The sequence below is a fragment of the Carcharhinus amblyrhynchos genome, chromosome 1, assembly GCF_965287045.1.
Source record: "Carcharhinus amblyrhynchos chromosome 1, sCarAmb.v2.hapA, whole genome shotgun sequence".
NCBI classification, from domain to species: domain Eukaryota; kingdom Metazoa; phylum Chordata; class Chondrichthyes; order Carcharhiniformes; family Carcharhinidae; genus Carcharhinus; species Carcharhinus amblyrhynchos.
The window spans coordinates 85,384,143-85,404,155 of NC_137324.1; the positions used below are offsets into that span (position 1 = coordinate 85,384,143).

Sequence of the window (20,013 nt, forward strand, 5' to 3'; positions counted from 1 at the left end):
GAAGCGAGATTGTTACTGAGTAAAGTAATATGAAAGGCACAGACATTTTTGCTTAAAACACTTCTCATCATTTCATCTGGATATTATAATAAAAACAGAGGAATCTTTGGTTATAAATTGGAACAATTTTCCAAGATTTTATAAAATGGAATGAGTTTGCAATACTGCCACTACCTTTTGTATTGGAATATATTCTTCAATTTCCTTACCCTTATGAGCAATTTTTTTTTTGTTCTGACAGACCTTTTCTTTTCAAGGTTATATTTGGTTTGACTTGTTTTATTAGAACTGAAATAACATTGAACTTTTGCTGTTGCAGGTTTGAGAACCTTGTGTTTTACTGTGGCTGAGATTTCTGAGACTATGTACCGAGACTGGTTGGAAGTATATCGTCGTGCTTCTACTGCACTGCAGAACAGAATACTCAAACTTGAAGAGAGTTATGAACTGATTGAAAAGGTATTTCAGACACACATGTTTTAAATTTTAAAAGTTAATTTATGGGATGTGGGTGCCGCTGGCTAGGCCAGCATTTGTTGCCCATCCTACTTGCCCTTGAGCAGATGGTGGTGAGCTGCCACATTGCTGTTCGGAAGGAAATTCCAGGATTTCATCGAAGTGGAAGTGAATGACCAGTGACGTGTTTCCAAATCAGGATAACAAGTGACTTAAAGGGGAACCAACAGGTGGTGGTGTTCCCATGTGTCTGCTGCTCATGCCATTCTAGATGGTTGTAGTCATAGGTTTGGAAAGTGCTGCCAAAGGAATCTTGGTGAATTCAAGGTGCAGTGCATCTTGTAGATGATGCACATTGATAATGACTTATGGAAAGGATGGTCTTCTTGTGTTAATGAGAGGGTCACAGGCAGCTGGTGAGTGCAGCCCCTCCCACCCACTGGATATGCTTTTGGTGAGGGGATACGGAGGGCATATATAATGTAAGGGGTAGCAAGCCACCACTTTCGTGTCCTGATAAGACAGTAGGTGGGCAGGCACTGAAACTTGGCAGCCCATTCACCATTTTTAAATAACTAAGCATCAATTAAGTTTGGTAACAAGTCAATTGACTTCTGTAATATGCTGCCCATGTCATGAAATGGTTAGCAGGAGTGGGCAAGCTGTTTCTGTTTTTAAATAATTTTTGTAAAGACAGCATGGAAGTGGGTGGATAACATCATTTTTGTGGGAGGAGGGGGGTTCCCTGTGCTCATTGAGGCACCCCAACCCAAGATGTATCCACCTTTGTTCCTCCCCATCATGTCCTTCAAAACAATCGCACCCCCCCCCCCCCCCTCCCAACCAATGAGGGGCAACAGCCCCACTCTTAGCCTGTTTCGCCCTCTGGTACCATGTTATGGTTGCAGGGTGAGCTCCTTTTCAGTGCCTGAGTTCATACCCACTGTGTAGTCCTTTCCTATATTGTAATTATGGGCTACTACAGCTGTAGCATTGTCAGATTTCATCCAATGTAAAAATAAGTGATCCTATTACTGACAAACTTGATATTGTAAATAATTAGATCATGCGTTGTGCAACTAAGATCAAGCTGTGAACATACCTTGTTTCAATTTTCTTCAAATTCTAATACAAATTGTAAGACCAGAAAAGAATGGGATTTTTCCCAACTCTACCATAGTGTCCAAAACTCAGGATGCATATTAATCTCCACAAAAATAGTTATAAATACAAGTAAAATACTGCTGATGCTGGAAATCTGAAATAAGAATAAAATATGCTTAAAGACTCAGCAAGTCTGGCAGCATCCATGGCACAAGAAACAGAGTTAACATTTTGATGACTAGAAGAAGAAGAGACTGAAGAGGAGTCAGACGCTGGAAGTTCGAACTAAAAACAAAACATGCTAGAAATGCTCAGCAGGCCAGGCAGCATCTGTGAAGAGAAACAGTGTTAGTGTTTCAAGTTGACGACCTTTCAGAAGAACTGAAGAAAGATAGAAATGTAAGAATTATTAACTCAGTGAAAGAGAGGAGGGCAGGAAAAATGAAGGTGAAAGTCTATGATTGGATGAAGTGCAGGAGAGATTAAGTAACAATATATTTCAGATATAATAGCCAATGAGAGTGGTAATGGATAGAGTAAAGTCAGAAAGGTTGTGTCCAAGTGAAGCATGAATGAATATAACAATCATCAGAATGCAATGTGAAGGGATAAAGAAAGAAACAAGACATGACCAGCCCAGAAAAATAAACAAAAATGGAAAATAAAAACACATGGAGCATGATGAAGACAGAGATTATGGTATAAAGTTGTTGAACTCTATGTTGAGTCCAGAAGTGCTAAATTGAAAGATAATGTACTATTCCTCAAGCTTGCTTTGATCTTCAGTGGAATATTGTAGCAGGCCATGGACAAAATGGTCAGCATGGGAGCAAGGTAGAAATGACCGGCAGCTGGAAACTCTGTCATGGTTACGGACTGAACTGAGGTGCTCTGCAAAGCAGTTACTCAGTCTATAGTTGGTCACTCCAGTCAAGAGCAGGCCATATCAGTGAACAGCACATATAGTATACTAAATTGAAAGAAGTTGAAATAAATTATTGTTTCATTTGGAGGAGTACTTGGGACCTTGGATAGTGAAGAGAAAAGAGCTGAAAGGACAAGTGTTGCATCTCTTGCAGTTGCATTGAGAGGTGCTTTAGAGACAGGAAGGGGTGTTTCAAGTGGCAGGAATAAACCAGGTTGTCTTGGGGGAATGGTCCCCTCAGAATGCTGACAACAAAGATGTTTTTGGTGGTGGCATCATGCTTGGAGCTTTTGGGAGTGGCAGAGCAGATCTGGCAAAAAAGGTGAAGTGTAAAAGATGATAATGTACCTGAGCTACCAACATTTTCCTGAGTGTAAGACCAGAAAAGAATGGGATTTTTCTCAACTCTACCATAGTGTCCAAAACTCAGGATGCATGTTAATCTCCACAAAAAACATCATAAATACAAGTAAAATACTGTTGATGCTGGAAATCTGAAATAAGAATACAATATGCTTAAAGACTCAGCAAGTCCAGCAGCATCCATGGCGCGAGAAACAGAGTTAACGTTTTGATGACTAGAAGAAGAAGAGACTGAAGAGGAGTCATATGTACTTGAAACGTTAACTCTGCGGACGTCTGCATCTGTGGACAGAGAAACATCTACATCTGCGGACAGAGAAACAGAGTTAATGTTTTGATGACTTGAAGAAGAAGAGGCCCTGAAGAGGAGTCTTATGCATTTGAAACATTAACTCTGCTTCTCTGTCAGCAGAAGCTGCCAGGCTCACTGAGTTTTTTTCCAGCGTGTTCTGTTTTTATTTTATATTTTTAAAAAAGCTTATAAATGTTCCCTCCATTTCTTGGTATCTAAACCATTGGTTAACTGTAGGCAACTCTAGTATATCTTCACTTGTGGCAATTTTATAATTTGTGTTTTGGTGACTAAATTATTAGAACAAGGCAAGCAACTCAGCATGGCCAGAGCCAGATTGCAATCCGAATGCACTACAACATTTGTGTATCTGTCTTTGCATAAATAGTTGGCTCTTTAGAGAATCTTATTGAGAAATAGTGTGGAGAACATTTAAACTTATTTGTCCTTTTAAGACCTCAGAATATACTGTGAGAAATCATAATGAGAATCAATTTTCAAGCTTCAGATTGCACTCTGAATCATGTCTCACAGCTCACTAAATTATTTGAAGTAGTTTCTGAGTGAGGCTGGGATGTGACACTCTATTGCAACCTTTCAAATTTTTAGTCTGGATCTCTGTAAATTTGGACACTGAGAGAATCACTATCATTCGCACCACCTTCTCATTTCTCTCGTTTTCATGGGCTTTTGCATATTTATCGGTATAAATCCTGCACTGATCTGATCTGACAGTTCTATTTGCAAAAGCCAACCTTCATTTTCCACTTTGCTGCTCAAGGGCCATGCTTGGAAAGTAGATTGCTCATCATTGTGGGAAGTGTTGGCCTAGATTTTGCTGCATTCACTGTCATCACTCTGCTAAAATAGATCGCAACTTCTGCTGTTCTGACATCCACAGAACAACATGAAAATCCAGATGTTCTTGTGAGTCTACATTACTCCATAAGGTGCACTACTAAGGTACCCACAGACTGCTATCTCCCTTTCAAACATGAATAAACTTCTGCTCTGATGGTGTTCATGTCATTCTAAAAACCCTGGAAAATATTCAGTCTTGATGAATGAGGGGTTCTCCCCAGGAATCCTGCCAATATTTATTCCTCAGCCCACCAAACGAGATGATTTGGTCATTATCTCATTGCTGTTTGTGGAACCCTGCTGTTTATAAATTGGCTGATGCATTTCTTGCATTTACAACAGTGGGTACAATTAAAATAGCTGTGGAGTGCTTGCAAATTTCGTGCATGCTGAAACATTGACAAGGTCTTGCTGAATATGGACATGGTGACATGTAAGGCACTGTTTTAAAGTAAAGTGTTTTTTGTGTGTGTGTCTGGGAGATAAACATTGCTCTCAAGGCAGTGATTTTTTTCTAATGTATAATTTTTCAGTGGTGTCAGGTCCCCGATGTCAAACCAGATCCTGAGTTTGCACTTGCTGGCAACAGGACCTACTCGACAATTTTCACAGAATCCTACAGTGCAGAATGAGGCCGATCGGTCCATCGAATCTGCACCAACTATAATCCACCCAGGTTCTGTCCCCATAACCCCATGCATTTACCCTAGATATTTCCCCTGACGTCAAGGGGCAATTTAGCATGGCCAATCCATCTAACGTGCACATCTCTGGACTGTGGGATGAAACTGGAGCACCTGGAGGAAACCTACGTAGACACTGGGAGAATGTGCAGACTCCACACAGACAGTGACCCAAGCCAGGAATCGAACCCGGGTGCCTGGTGCTGTGAGACCACAGTGCTAATCACTGTGCTACCCTATAATTTACCACAGGAGACCTCCAAATTAACTACTTGTGGGGCTGCCGTCTAATTAAGGCTGGCAGATGGGACCCTGATGCTGCCATCAGGATCCTACCTGCCAGAGGGCTGTGAGTTCTGAAGCCTCAGCAGCGCTCCCTGAAGAGGTGGTCGCCGATCGAAAATGCAAGATACCTGGGGGACAACAGAAGTAATTTTTTAAAAAATCATGGGACCCAATGTCAGCAAGGTAACCCAGTAAGAAGTCTCTCAACACCAGGTTAAAGTCCAACCAATTTATTTGATAGTAAACTCACAAGCTTTCAGGGATTGCCCCTTCATCAGGTGAATGTTCACATAGAATGTTCTCCACAGCTAGGTAACCCATCTAGGGAAACCTTTGGAACCTCTGGGTTTACCTTTTCTGCCTGCAGCCATGTTTGTATGATTAACACTTTGCTCCACTGGATGGGGGTGAGGGGTGGGGGGGCTCCATTTAACTGGCAGCCACCCAATATAGGCCTGAGGGATTCTGGTATCATCCCTACAAATTTTTATACAAATAAAAGATTATCAATTTACTATGGTTTTAAGTAATTAGCAAATGTTCTTGAGGCTAATTGCTGCATCACATAGTCAGCTAAATACAAACCGCACCACCAAATGGCCCCAATTTAGGTATTTAGATCTTTAATTATGGTAATTGGAGCAGGAAACCTCTCTGTCCCACCTTTGGTAAAATGTGGATCTAATAATTCTCAGGTGATTTGTGGTACATAACCTTATTTGGATAAATCATTGGTCTTCGTTGTGTCTAATCAGCACATGATATAAATAGATAATGTTTGCCATTCCAGTGATTTTTTATTATTATTTATACACTGAATGTGGGCATCGCTGGCTAGGCTAGTTTTTATTTTGCTGAACAGTGAGAGACTAAGAAATAAAAATTGAGAAATTATAATCTTAGTTGGCACAATGATACCCTGGCTTCTGGGGTATGATGCTTCTGATCGCAGTTCAACATTGCTTCAAATACAGAGGAAAGAGACAATGGCTGGAATTTTCCAGCTGTTCACGCCAATGGGATCTTCTGGTCCTGCTGATAGCGCACCCCTGGCCTGGGTTTCCGGGCAGTATGGGGTTCAATCAATGGAAAATCCCATTGACACCTACCAGAGCAGAAGATCCTGTCGCTATCTCCCATTGTGAAAAAGACGCTCCAGAGGCCAGAAACATCCCACCCCCATCCCCCGCCCTTGTCATTGTGACCAACATGGAGATCCTGGGATCTTGCGAAATGTGAAAATGCTGTTGTTTTCACCTTTTCTGGCTAAAATCATCATAGAATCGCTACCGTGCAGAAGGAGGCCATTCAGCCCACTAAGTCTGCACATCTCTCTGACAGAATATCTTATCCAGGTCCGCCCCTCTGCTCCATCCCTGTAACCTCACATATTTCCCATGGCTATTCCATCTGATCTACACATCTTGGGACACTAAGGAACAATTAACCAAGGCCAATCCACCTGACCCGCACATCTTTGGACTTGCTGTTAAGTATATGTAAAATTTTGTTTAATAAATTCTATTTGATATTAAGTATTAGTTATTCGCACCTTGTAGGTCAAGCACAACTTAGGATTCTCATGTTGGAAATTAAAAATTCAGACCTTCAGTTTTTTATAAATTAAAAAGCTTTACACCTCGAAACCCTAAACTTTATATTACCGTCACTGAATCCCCCACTAATCAACATCCCTGGGATTATATTGATCAGAAACTGAACTGGACTAGCCATATAAATACTGTAGCTACAAGACCAGGTCACAGGCAGGGACTTCGTTTGAGGGTAACACATCACTTGACTCCTGAAAGCCTGCCTACTATCAATGGGACACAAGTCATAGTGATGGAATTCTCTCCAGTTTCCTGGGTGAGTGCTGTTACAACCGCGTTAGATCCAGGATAGAGCAACTTGCTTGATTGGCAAGCTATAGTACTTTAAACATTCCCTCACTGCACCACTGACGTACAGTGACGACAGTGTGTACCATCCACAAGATGTATTGCAGAAATTCATCAAATCTCCTTCAACAGTATCTCCCAAACCCATGACCTCCACCACTTGGAACGACAAGGGCAGCAGATGCATGAAAACACCACTACGTGCAAATTCTCCTCCAAGCCTCTTACCATTCTTACTTGGAACTATATTGCCATTCTTTCACTGCTGCTGGGTCAAAATCTTGGAACTGTCTTCCTGACAATACAGCTGGTGTACCTGCACTGCATGATTCAAGAAGGCAGCCTTGTCAGCAGCATGCTTATTCTCATGAAAGAATATTTGACAAATCATTTAGAATAGTTGCTGTAGATGAAGGATTTCCTTTGTGACGTTACTGGGACTGAATTTGATGAAGGAATGAATATTATTTCTATACAGTTTACATTATACATATTTCTAACTTAGCTTTAACTGCCAGTTTAAAACTAGAAAACACAGTAATGTGTTGATTGAGTAGAGACAGGTTTTACATCCTGTAAAACTATTGTCTTTATTAAATCAATGTCCATTACTGTAAAACCAATGTCAACAATTAGGATTATTATCATGTATTTCTTTTGAGGATTTATTTATTTCTGTACTTTAAAATTTCATATTGTGTTTTAAAACTTGCATTTATCAATATTAAAAAAAATTCTGATGGAGCAATAAGCAGACACAAAAATATTCTTAAATATTACTCTGACTTGGACAATGGTAAAACTGCCAGAAGGTGGCAGTGTTAAAGCATAGCATTGGCTCCCTATGGGGAATGAAGCTATTCAGGTGGTGAATTACATTAATCCAACATCGCAGTAAAAATATTTTTAACAGAAAATAATTATCAGTGCATCAGTAGAATTGTAGCATACTTTTGGGATATGCACATGTCTGAAATTTGTAACCTTTAATGATCTTCTATTTTGTTTGGTTTCTTTAGGTTTTTCACAGGTTTTTATTTTCCATCAATATTCTTACACCTTCCATATATTTGCCAAATTTCCACGTGCCTTTAAGTTGCATGGTAGGATGAGGGGCTGTTACCAGGACAAAGCATGAGCCTGAATAAGAAATAGTTTTTCAATGCACTGGGTGCACAGTGAATTGGAGCAGTCTTTTCACACTACCTGAGCAGTTTTGACCTGGTCCACTTAATTGTAAGAACATAAGAAATAGGAGCAGCAGTAGGCCATCTAGCCCCTCGAGCCTGCCCCGCCATTCAATAAGATCATGGCTGATCTGTCGTGGCTCAGTTCCACCTTCCCGCCCTCTCCCCATAACCCTTAATCCCCTTGCCTATTAAAAACCTATCAACCTGCGTCTTAAATATATTTAGCGAGGCGGCCTCCACCACTTCAACGGGCAGAGAATTGCAGAGATTCACCACCCTTTGAGTGAAGAAGTTCCTCCTCAACTCCGTTCTAAACCGCGCCCCCCTCTTATCTTCAGGCTGTGCCCTCTAGTCCTACTGTCCTTTCTGAGCGGGAAGAGCCTCTCCACCTGTATCCTATCCATCCCATTCATCATCTTATATGTCTCAATGAGATCTCCCCTCATTCTTCTAAACTCTAACGAGTACAAGCCTAGTTTATTCAGCCTCTCCTCATAGTTCAACCCCCTCAACTCTGGTATCAGCCTAGTAAACCTCCTGCACTCCCTCCAAGGCCAAAATATCCTTACGTAAGTGCGGCGACCAAAACTGCACACAGTACTCCAGCTGCAGCCTCACCAATGCCCTGTACAGTTGCAGCAAGACCTCCCTACTTTTATATTCAATCCCCCTCGCTATGAAGGCCAGCATCCCATTTGCCTTCCTGACCACCTGCTGCACCTGCAGGCTGGGTTTTTGCGACTCATGCACAAGGACCCCGAGGTCCCTCTGCACCGTTGCATGCTGCAGTTTTTCGCCATGTAAGTAATAGTCCTTCCTACCATTATTCCTACCAAAGTGGACAACTTCACACTTGCCAACATTAAATTCCATTTGCCAGTTCCTGGCCCATTCGCCTGCAACATTTAATCTACGTGAAATATAGCACCATGCTAATGGCATTGTACTAGTAATTAATACTTTTCCTGCAATTAAACTTAATTTTCATACAAATATAAAACTAACTCAGGAATACATGCACAAAATTTAGTGCTTTGTTAACTGATTACTCCTTTCAAAAGATTCATTGAAAACGATTTATTAAGTTCCAAAGCCTCTGGTCACTATGTAAAAACACGTAACAATATCTACCTCAAATCAAACCTAGATTCATTTAGCAATTGGTTTGCATTATTTGCTCATACTGGACACCTATTTTTATACCTAAATGATATTTTTCACCAGTGAATAATTGACATAATCAATAGAAAGTAAAGATTCAGAAAGAAACACAGATGACAAGTCCATCAGCATTCAAAATGAGAAAAGGCAAAATCACCTTCAGTGAAGTGGTTGGCGGTTTGACACTTTTTTTAGAATAAGTTCATATAACTTGGGTGTTCAAAATTAAAGACATTTAACTCCAATATACAACTTCATCTGTGAATTAATCACATTGAATGTTTATGTGACATTCAGAGTATTGCTAACATTAGTACTTGATAAGCCACTAGAGATAATGAGGAAAGACATGGGTTTATTAAGCAAACACATTACTTTTTAAAGTTGTGTCTGACAAATGCAAGATAACCTTTTGAGGAAATAACAGTGTTTTGATACTAGGAATCCAGGAGGTGATGGGCATTTAGATTTTCAAAGGTGTTTGGCGTGAGGTTCATTGGCGGCATTGTGATATAACTGGGGAACATGATATTAAAGAAAATGTTAAATTTGGAAAGACCTGGGTAAAATGCTCTTTTGGAGAGTCAGTGCAGATTTAATGGGCCAAATGGTGTCCTTCTGCGCTATAGGGATTCTGTGGATTCTATGACTTTGGAAGCTTTTGGACCGGAAAAGCCTAACCAGTTGTTTTCCTCAGGTCTCATTGTTAGGAATTTCGCTCTTCCATTTACAGTAAATTAGAACTAGTTATCAGGGGTAAAGTGCACAGGGCAAAATTGTATCTACTGGTCAGTAGGTTAATTGGTAATGATGGGGCAGAAATTTAAAAAAGAGATAATGAAATTTAAGCTCACCAAAAGGATAAAAGATAGGGCTAGGAGAAAACCTTTATGCAGATGACTATTGGCATATAAAATATTCTCCAAGGGGGACAATAGCTTTTTAACAAACAGGTAAATGTGTTGGGGGAAAAGAGTGAAAAGAGGAGGAGTAAGATAAGCAAAATAAGGATGAAATGATTTGACTTTTTAGAGAGCTGGCACAAGTGCAAACAGCTAAGAGAACTTGTCATGTATTTCAAAATTAAACGACTTTAAGAATGAGTATGAACATTTACCCAGAGCACTCTGAGAGAAAAGATTTCTTCTCATCTCGGTCTTAAATGAGTGACCCCTTATTTTTAAACTGGTCCCTCATTCTAGATTCTCCCACAAGAGGAAACATCCTCTCTACATCAATCCTGTCAAGACCTTGTATATTTTAATCAAGTTATCTCTCACTCATCTAAACTCCAGTAGATACAAGCCTAACCTGTCAAGCCTTTCCTTAAAAGACAACCCATCCATTGCAAGTACTAATCTGGTAAACTTTCTCTGAACTATTTCCAATGCATTTACATCTTTCCTTACTTAAGATGACCAATACTGTGCAAAATAGTCCAGCCATGGTCTCACTGGTGCCTTATACAATTACTGCATAACCTCCCTACTTTTTGTATTTAATTCTCCTCACAATAAATGATAACATTCCATTAGCTTGCCTGACTACTTGCTGTGTCTTCATACTTACCTTTTGTGATTCCTGCACTAGGACACCCTGATTCCTCTGCACCTCAGAGCTCTGCAATCATTCGCCATCTGGGTAATGCTGTGTAAACAGTTGACGTTCCAGCGTTGATCCCTGTGGCGCACCACTCATTACATTTTGCCAACCTGAAAAAGACCCATGTATACTCCCTCCTTCCTATTAGCCAGCCAATCTTCAATCCATGCCAAAATGTTACCCCACAAAATAAGCTTTTATTTTCTGCATAATTGCACAATCAATCAAAGGTTATTGCAGAATAACTGAGGTGGCACAGAGGTTAGCATTGCTGGCTCATAGTGATAAGGGCCTGGGTTTGAGTCCTGGCTTGGGTTCACTGTCAGTGTGGAGTTTGCATGTTCTCTCCGTGTCTTTGTGGGTTTCCTTTGAATGCTCTGGTTTTCTCCCACAGTCCAAAAAATGTGCTGGTTAGGCGCATTGCCATGCTAAATTCTCCCTCAAGTGTACCCGAACAAGCGCCGGAATGTGACGACTAGGGATTTTCACAGTAACTTCATTGCAGTGTTAATGTAAGCCTACTTGTGACACTAATAAATAAACTTTTTAAACTTTGATGTGGCACTTGCCTTCTGGAAATCTATATACAATTCATCCACTGGTTCCCCTTTAACCACAAGTACCCGTTACTTCCTCAAACATAAGTTGGCTATACATGATTTCACTTTCGCAAAACCATGTTGACTCTGTGCTATTACCTTGAGTTTATCCATGTGCCCTGCTGTAATGGCTTCTAACATTTTCCCTATGACAAATATTAAGCTGTTGGTTCCCTCTTTCTGTCTCCGTCTCTTTTTAAATAATGGAGTTACATTTGCTATCTTCCAGTGGAATGGAATTTCCCCAAATCTAGGGAAGTTTGGAAAATTAAAACCAATGCATCAACAATCTCATTAGCCACTTCCTTTAAGTTCCTCAAATGAGATGCATCAGAACCCAGGATCTTATCAACTGCAGCGGCAAAAATTTATTCAGTACTACTTCTCTGGTGACTAATTTTTCTGAGTTCCTCCCTCCTTCTCATTTCCTGGTTTATGACTGTTTCAGGGATGTTACATATATCGTCTATAGTGAAGACCGATGCAAAATACTTGTTTAATTCTCCCTGTTTTCAGCTAAACTCAATTTAGGCCAATTAAAAATGAAGGTTGGAATCATACCTTATTGAAACCATACCATCTATTAAAAAATAGTAAATTACTAGAAATGTTTAGGAGAAATTATCACAGGAGAAAAGATGGGTCAACATTTTGACCAGGAAACCACTTCATTTACAATTTTGTTTGTGTGCTTTTTTGAATTTAAGGCCTGATTTTCTCTGTTAAAAACATAGAAAAGTAATTTTAAGCCCATCTAGCATGTTTCCTACCAGATAGACCAAGCTTCAGGTAAAAACTTGGAAGTTCACCCTCTGGAGTTCAGTAGAACACAACTTGTGGAGATTGTGAACTCTTAACCATTACAAGGCATCTTGGAGAAAATATAATTATGGAATGAGACAGCACAGAAACAAGTCATTCAGCCCATCGAGTATGTGCCAACTCTTTGAAAGAGCTACTTAATTAGTTCCAGTCTCCTGGTCTTCCTCCATAGCCCTGCAAATTTTGCCCTTCAAGTATTTGTCCAATTTCATTTTGAAATTTACTTTTGAATCTGCTTTCACCATGCTTTTAAGCAGTGCATTCTAGATCATCATAATTCACTGCATTTTTTTCTTCATGTTGCCTCTGGTTTTTTTGCCTGTTATGATACTGTGCAGTATTCGTAGGACACATTGGCATTCACCTCTAAAAAGTACAGTGGAACGCTATAAGGGAGCATTGCTAACTGTGGTTAACATGAGTGCTAGTGAGATAGGGTTCGACAATCTGGAATTCAAGCTTGCTGAGAAGTGAAAATCTCATACCCATATGGTTGCACTTAATGCAGTAATCTCTGAGATAAATCCTTTGACAAGCTTATCTATTTGTCCTGCTACTAATTATTTTTCATGTCGTTTTAATAGAATCTGCAGTTGCTTGGAGCTACAGCAATTGAAGATAGACTACAAGACAAAGTCCCTGAAACCATAGAAACATTATCCAAAGCAGACATCAAAATTTGGATCCTGACAGGAGACAAGCAGGAAACCGCTATTAATATAGGTACAGCTGGAGTTACAGTTAATAGTATTTTACTGAAGGCTGTGTTTAATTTGTAAATGCACATCCTCATACAATATTCTTCTAGATAAACATGGAAACAAAGTACTGTGTTTTCATTTTATTAGAAGCCAAATAATCTCTGAACTTTTTCATCAGAAGAAGGGAGGGTCATGTCCAACTTGTCGTCAGGGACAATTGCCAAAGCTTGGTTTGAAGTTGGGTTCTTTCTTGGATGAAGACAGTCAGATTTTCTTGTGAAGTTGGCAAAGCTATAGTATGTGGCAAAATAGTACCCTGTTCAGTTTAATTTTATAGAAGGGCAGGCAGTGGGAAAGCAATGAATGTCTAAAATCTTTTCAGGTAAAGAATCTCAATTTTTTCTGAAAGTTCATTATAGTTTATATAAAGTTGTGAGGCAAAACTTCTTGATCCCGTGATAGTGATGTATCACTATATAATGCACAATATTGTGCTCTCAGTTGCGTTAAATTTTTTATACATGATGTGTAATAATAAAAATGAAGCACTCTTTCACCTTTATAATGAGGGGCAGTTATCTGTACAACTGAGAACTCTTAAAAGGCCTGTGCAATGCTGCTGAGGTGGGGGCGAAGAGGGCAGATGGAGTGCATAATGGTGTAATTGTAATATTGCTGAATTTCAAACATGGGGTTAAATCCTACCATGGTAGCTAGTGGGATTTAAATTCCAGTCATAAATCCGGAATGTAATGCTAGTTTCACTCGTGTTGACCACGACAACCACAGCCAATTGTTATAAAAACCCATCTGTTTCACTGATGGGTTTTTCAGAGGAAGGAAACCTACACCCCTATATCTGACTCGAGTTAAAGCAATGTGGTTGAATCTCAACTGCCCTCTGAAATGGCTTAGCTTGCCATTCGCTTCAGGAGCTACTGGGGATGGGCAACAAATGCTGGCCTTGCCAGAAATGCCCACATCCCATGGGCGGCACGGTAGCACAGTGGTTAGCACTGCTGCTTCACAGCTCCAGAGTCCTGGTTCGACTCTCGGCTCGGGTCACTGTCTGTGTGGAGTTTGCACGTACTCCTTGTGTCTGTGTGGGTTTCTTCTGGGTACTCCGGTTTCCTCCCACAGTCCAAAGATGTGCAGGTTAGGTTCATTGGCCATGCTAAGAAATTGCCCCTTAGTGTCCAGGGTAGTGGAGCTTAGAGGGATCAATGGGTATAATATGTAGGGATATGGGGGTAGGGCCTGGGTGGGATTGTGTTTGGTGCAGACTCAGTGGGCCGAAGGGCCTCTTTCTGCACCATAGGGCTGTATGAAAGAGGAAAGCAAAAAAAGGAAAAGGGCCATGAGTGCGGAAGGAAAATTAGAGGGAACAGTAGTTTGATTTACTGTCGAGTACGGGAATGTCAGGTCCTCTTCCCTAAAGATATTATTGAATTAACAGTTTTTTTTATGACAACACAGCAGTTTCCTTGGTCACTTATGATCTTCTCCTTTGCAAATACAAAAATGAACAGAATAACTTATTTTAATTTCAAAACTGGCATATTGAATGGCATTTTTCTCAACAAGGTTTTCCTGCCTTCAGACCTACTTGCCTGGAGATTTTATAACTCTATCCATGGAAGGGGTGCAATTTGGCAAAAAGGTTATTTGATTTGAAGAACACAATCAAGTAACTGCACAGCCTTGAGCTTTACAACCCTTGCTCCCACCCACCCCCACCCCTTAACAGTAAATGGACTATGCATCAACAAAGGGGAAGGAATTTTTTTAACCTGCTTGGTGCTATTAATATGCTGATGTCTGAGTAATGGAAGTACTCTCCCATGTTAGTTGTGATAGATAATGCAATGAGAGATGATTCTTTTATCTCATCTTAACTATCAGAAATCCAACTGGAGATAGTTCAGACATTTTCAGAAGACAGAGGCTTAGATGCTTTCAGGTTTGATTTTCTGTCAAAGGTTGGAATTTATGTTTTGATACTCACCAGCAGAACTTTTTTTTAAAAAAGATGAAGTTCATGCAGAGGTGGCCTCCTAACATGACTAATTCTATCTGATTTGTTTTCTTGCGTATTTGTGAAATATCTCCAGGATTTGTCCAACATTGGTCCAAAGCATAATCCAATATAGATCTGTATTGTGCTATTTCAGTATTTCATTAGTTGTATTTGAATCATTAAAGGATCGCCTGTTTTTGATGCATTTATGAGTGCGCAATTAATCCCCCAGAGGTTTTTAATTGCAATTTAAAATTTAGACAGATTAATGCTGTTGGTTCCTTTTAGTTAAGAAATTCTTCCATAATTTTAACTGCAGCAATCAAAGTCAAAAACAATGTTATTTCTGTATTTTTTAGATACTTTACGTCCTTAATTGTTTCAATTTATCTCTGAGAACTTTATACAGCTTGGGCAGGTAATTATTTATCATGGTACAATGGTCCAAGTTACAGGGTAACATATTTGCATGGATAGAAGATTGGCTGGCTAACAGGAAGTAGAGAGTAGGCATAAATTAGTCATCTTAACGTTGGCAAGATGCAACGATTGGTGTGCCACAGGGACTAGTGATGGGACCTCAGCTGTTTACAATTTATGTAAATGACTTGAATGAAGGGATTGACGGAGAGTGCCAAATTTTCTGATGGCACAAATAGGTAAGAAAGGAAGTTGTGAAGAGGACATAAGGACGCTACAGAAACATAAATCAGTTAAGTGAATGGACAAAGATCTAACAAATGGAAGATAATGTGTGAAATTGTCCATTTTGATAAAGAATAAAAAAGGTGCACATTATCTAAATGGTGAGAGATTGTAGAGCTCTAAGATGCAGTAGATCTGGATACCCTAGTGTATGAATACACCAAAAGCTAGTATGCAGATACAATAAATAATAGGGAAAACTATTACAATGTTATCATTTATTGTGAGGGGAATTGGATACTAAAGAAGGGAGTTTATGCTTCAGTTATAAAGGGGATTACTGAGACTACATTTGGAGTACAGTGGTATTGGTTACTTTCGTTAAAGGATTGGAAGCAGTTCAGTGAAAGTTTACCAGACTACTACCTGGAATGGTTTGATAGATTAGGATTGTATCCACTGGAGTTAAGAACAGTAAGAAGAGACTGGATTGAAACATCCTGAGGGGTCTTTACAGGATGGATGTAGAGAGGGTATTTCCTTTTGTGGGAGAATCTAGAGCTAGGGATCACCATTTAAAAATAAGGGGGTCACCCATTAAAAAGAGAGATTAGGTAAAATCTTTGAGGTGTGAGAGCCTTTGGAAGTCCCTTCTTGAAAAAGTGATAGAAGCAGAGTCTTTGAATATTTTTAAGGCAGAGCTGGATATATTTTGATATTCAAGGGGGTGATAGGCCGTGGAGTAGGTAAGAATGTGTTGAGGCTACAGTCAGATTGCTGTGACCTTGTTGAATGGAGCAGGCTCAAGAGGCCTACTTCTGTTCCTAGTCCATTTGGATGTCAGCCAAGCTGTATCACCACTTGTAGACAGTAAAGAGAGATTGGCAGGATGCAGATCCTAGGTTACTATCAGATCAGCCGTGATCTGATTAATTTACAGAGCAATCTCAAGGAGTAAACAGCTTTTCTTTTTAGTTTATGTATTAGTGTCACAAGTAGGCTTACGTTAACCACTGCAATGAAGTTACTGTGAAATTCCCCTAGTCGCCACACTTCGGCACCTGTTCGGGTCAATGTACCTAACCAGCATGTCTCTCAGAGTATGGGAGGAAACCGGAGTGTCCGGAGGAAACCCACGCAGACATGGGGAGAATGTGCAAATTCCACACAGACAGTGACCCAAGACAGGAATCGAACCAGGGTCCCTAGCATTGTGAGGCAGTGCCACCATGCAGCTTACTCCTACTCCTTGTTCATATATTTGTATGCAAGTTAAACTGGTGACAAAGCAGTAGGAAGTCAAATTGAAGGTTTGGTGCATTCAGCACTATTGTCATCTTGCAAGGTCATTGCATCCATTCCATTGCAATTTCCTAGCATTTTTCAATTAGGTTTACACTCATGGCAGATTGAAAGCTGCCATATTGAGCAGTTCTTGTTCTTTTATTACAATAAACCTGTATAAAACACTGCTTCGGCCTCACCTGGAATATTATAGAATGTACTGCCAGGGAGTGTGGTGGGACAGCTTCACAGAATTGTTACAGCATAGAAGGAAGCTGTTCAGTCCACTGTGTCTGCATAGCTCTCTGAATGAGCAATTCACCAGCACTATTCTCCAGCAACCCTGCACGTTGGTCCTTTTCAAAGAACAATCTAATTCCTTTTTTATCATGGACAGCAAGGTGGAACAGTGATTAGCACTGCTGCCTCACGGCACCAGGGACCTGGGTTCAATTCTTGCCTCAGGTCACTGCCTGTGTAGAGTTTGCATGTTCTCTCTGTGTCTGCGTGGGTTTCCTCCGGGTGCTCTGGTTTTCTCCCACAGTCTAAAGATGTGCAGGTTAGGTTGATTGGCCATGGTAAATTGCCCCGTAGTGTTAGCAGGGTAAATGTGTGAGGTCAAGGAGACAGTGTCTGGATGGAATTGTGGTCAGTGTGGACTCGATGGGCCGAATAGCCTCCGTCTGCACTGTAGGGATTTTACAATTTATGTCTCAATTGAACGTGTCTTCATCACAGTCTCAGGCAAGTGCATTTCAGTCTCTGAAAAAATTCTCACTGATTTTGCTTCTGTTTCCAGTTTCTTTAACTCTGTGTCCTTGATCCTTCATGATTGGGAACAGTTCCTCCCTATCTATTCTGTCTAGACTTGTCATGGTTTTGTATACTGCTATCAAATCGCCTCTCAGCCTTCTTTTCTCCAAGGAAAACGATGCTAACTTGTCCAGTCTGTCGTCATAGCTGACGTTCTTCACCCCTGGAACCATTCCTGTGAATCTTTTCTACTCTGTCTCCAATGCCTTCACATCCTTCCTAAAGTGTGGCATCCAGAACAGGATGTAATGCCACAGCTGAAGTCAAACAAGCATCTTGTACAAGTTTAGCATAACTTCTTTGATCTTATACCCTTGTACCTCAATTAATAGAGCCTAGGATATAGATGAGACTTTCATAAGAGAATTTGATAATTTTTTTTAAAAAAATTCATAGGCCTATGGGGAAAAGACATTGGAGTTGCACTAGGTTAGTTGATTTTGCAGAGCTGGCATAGATACAAGTCAAATAAAGACTTTCTCCACTGTAACCATTCTAAGGTTCTACGATTTAAAGAACATTATTGTCTCATGTATCTGCAGCACATGAAGGTATCATGAAAGCCTTTCTGATGGATCATTACAGCCTGTGTTACACCTCTTGCAAGGAGACGGGCCACTTCCCTGTGAAACCTGTGTTTGTTTAACAATATTGTATACTTCCATGATGCCTTCAACATAATGAACATTCCAAGATTATTTTAGGGAAAAAAGCAAGAGGGCTAAATGCTGAGCTGAGGAGGAGATTTCAAGAGAAGTGATTAAGGGACTACATTAAAATTAGCATAGTGGGAACGTTTTTAAAAGAAGACAGTGAAGTGGAGAGCAGAGGGTCTAAGTAGGGAGGATAGAAAAGCAGAACAACTTTGGCCAAAGGCTCTACTCCTAATATTGGAGTTGGGGGAAGGATGTGTGAGAAGCACAGAAAAACAAAGTTGGTGAATCAGAGTGTAGGAGGGATGTGACGATGAGGGCAGTCATTGAAGATGGGGTCAGTGGGTAATCTTTCAGCCAATTTTAATAAACAAGGAGACTGGAGTCCCATTTTATGTAGAGAAAATAATATAGGCAAGAATGGGAAGGTGGACCGAGGTAAGCAATTAACAGTAGGAAGAGACAGTTATTTAATTTGTAAAAGCTGAGAGGAAAGTATATTTGTGGTGCTGAAAGAAATGACATAGGAACATAAGAACATAAGAAATAGGAGCAGGAGTAGGCCATCTAGCCCTTCGAGCCTGCCCCGCCATTCAATAAGATCATGGCTGATCTGTCGTGGCTCAGTTCCACTTTCCCGCCCTCTCCCCATAACCCTTAATCCCCTCTCTTATCAAAAACCCATCAACCCGCGTCTTTAAAATATTTAGTGAGGCAGCCTCCACCACTTCAACGGGCAGAGAATTCCAGAGATTCACCACCCTTTGAGTGAAGAAGTTCCTCCTCAACTCCGTTCTAAACCGCCTCCCCTTTATCTTGAGGCTGTGCCCCCTAGTCCTACTGTCTTTTTTGAGCGGGTAGAGTCTCTCCACCTCTATCCTATCCATCCCATTCATCATCTATACATCTCAATGAGATCTCCCCTCATTCTTCTAAACTCTAACGAGTACAAGCCTAGTTTATTCAGCCTCTCCTCATAGCTCAACCCCCTCAACTCCGGTATCAGCCTAGTAAACCTCCTCTGCACTCCCTCCAAGGCCAAAATATCTTTGCGCAGGTGCGGCGACCAAAACTGCACACAGTACTCCAGCTGTGGCCTCACCAATGCCCTATACAGCTGCAGCAAGACCTCCCTACTTTTATATTCAACCCCCCTCGCTATGAAGGCCAGCATCCCATTAGCCTTCCTGACCACCTGCTACACCTGCAGGCTGGGTTTTTGCGACTCATGCACAAGGACCCCGAGGTCCCTCTGCACCGTCGCCTGCTGCAGTTTTTCGCCCCGTAAGTAATAGTCCTTCCTACCATTATTCCTACCAAAGTGGACCACCTCACACTTGCCAACATTAAATTCCATTTGTCAGCTCCTGGCTCATTCGCCCAGCCTATCTAGATCCTTCTGCAGACTCTCCACACCCTCCGCGCGATTTGCCTTTCCACCAATCTTGGTGTCATCAGCAAATTTCGACCCCATACACTCGGTTCCCTCCTCCAGATCATCTATATAAATGGTAAATAGCTGAGGACCCAGCACCGACCCCTGGGGCACTCCACTAGTCACCAACCGCCAATCCGAATAGCACCCATTAACCACCACTCTCTGCCTCCTATTTGACAACCAATCCTCTATTCACGCTAACACCCTACCCCCAACTC

The 20,013-nt window shown here is 40.8% G+C and overlaps 1 protein-coding gene across 3 annotated transcripts in view; it reads left to right on the top strand.

Annotated features, from left to right (window-relative positions):
- Window positions 1-20,013, top strand: part of atp8a1 (ATPase phospholipid transporting 8A1) — a 362,709-nt gene that overhangs the window by 208,506 nt on the left and 134,190 nt on the right. For all 3 annotated transcript variants that reach the window (XM_080188142.1, XM_080188135.1, XM_080188148.1), the window contains exons 21-22: window positions 320-459; window positions 12,829-12,967. In XM_080188142.1, coding sequence (XP_080044268.1) covers window positions 320-459; window positions 12,829-12,967 — 279 coding nt within the window. The remainder of the gene's footprint in view (window positions 1-319; window positions 460-12,828; window positions 12,968-20,013) is intronic.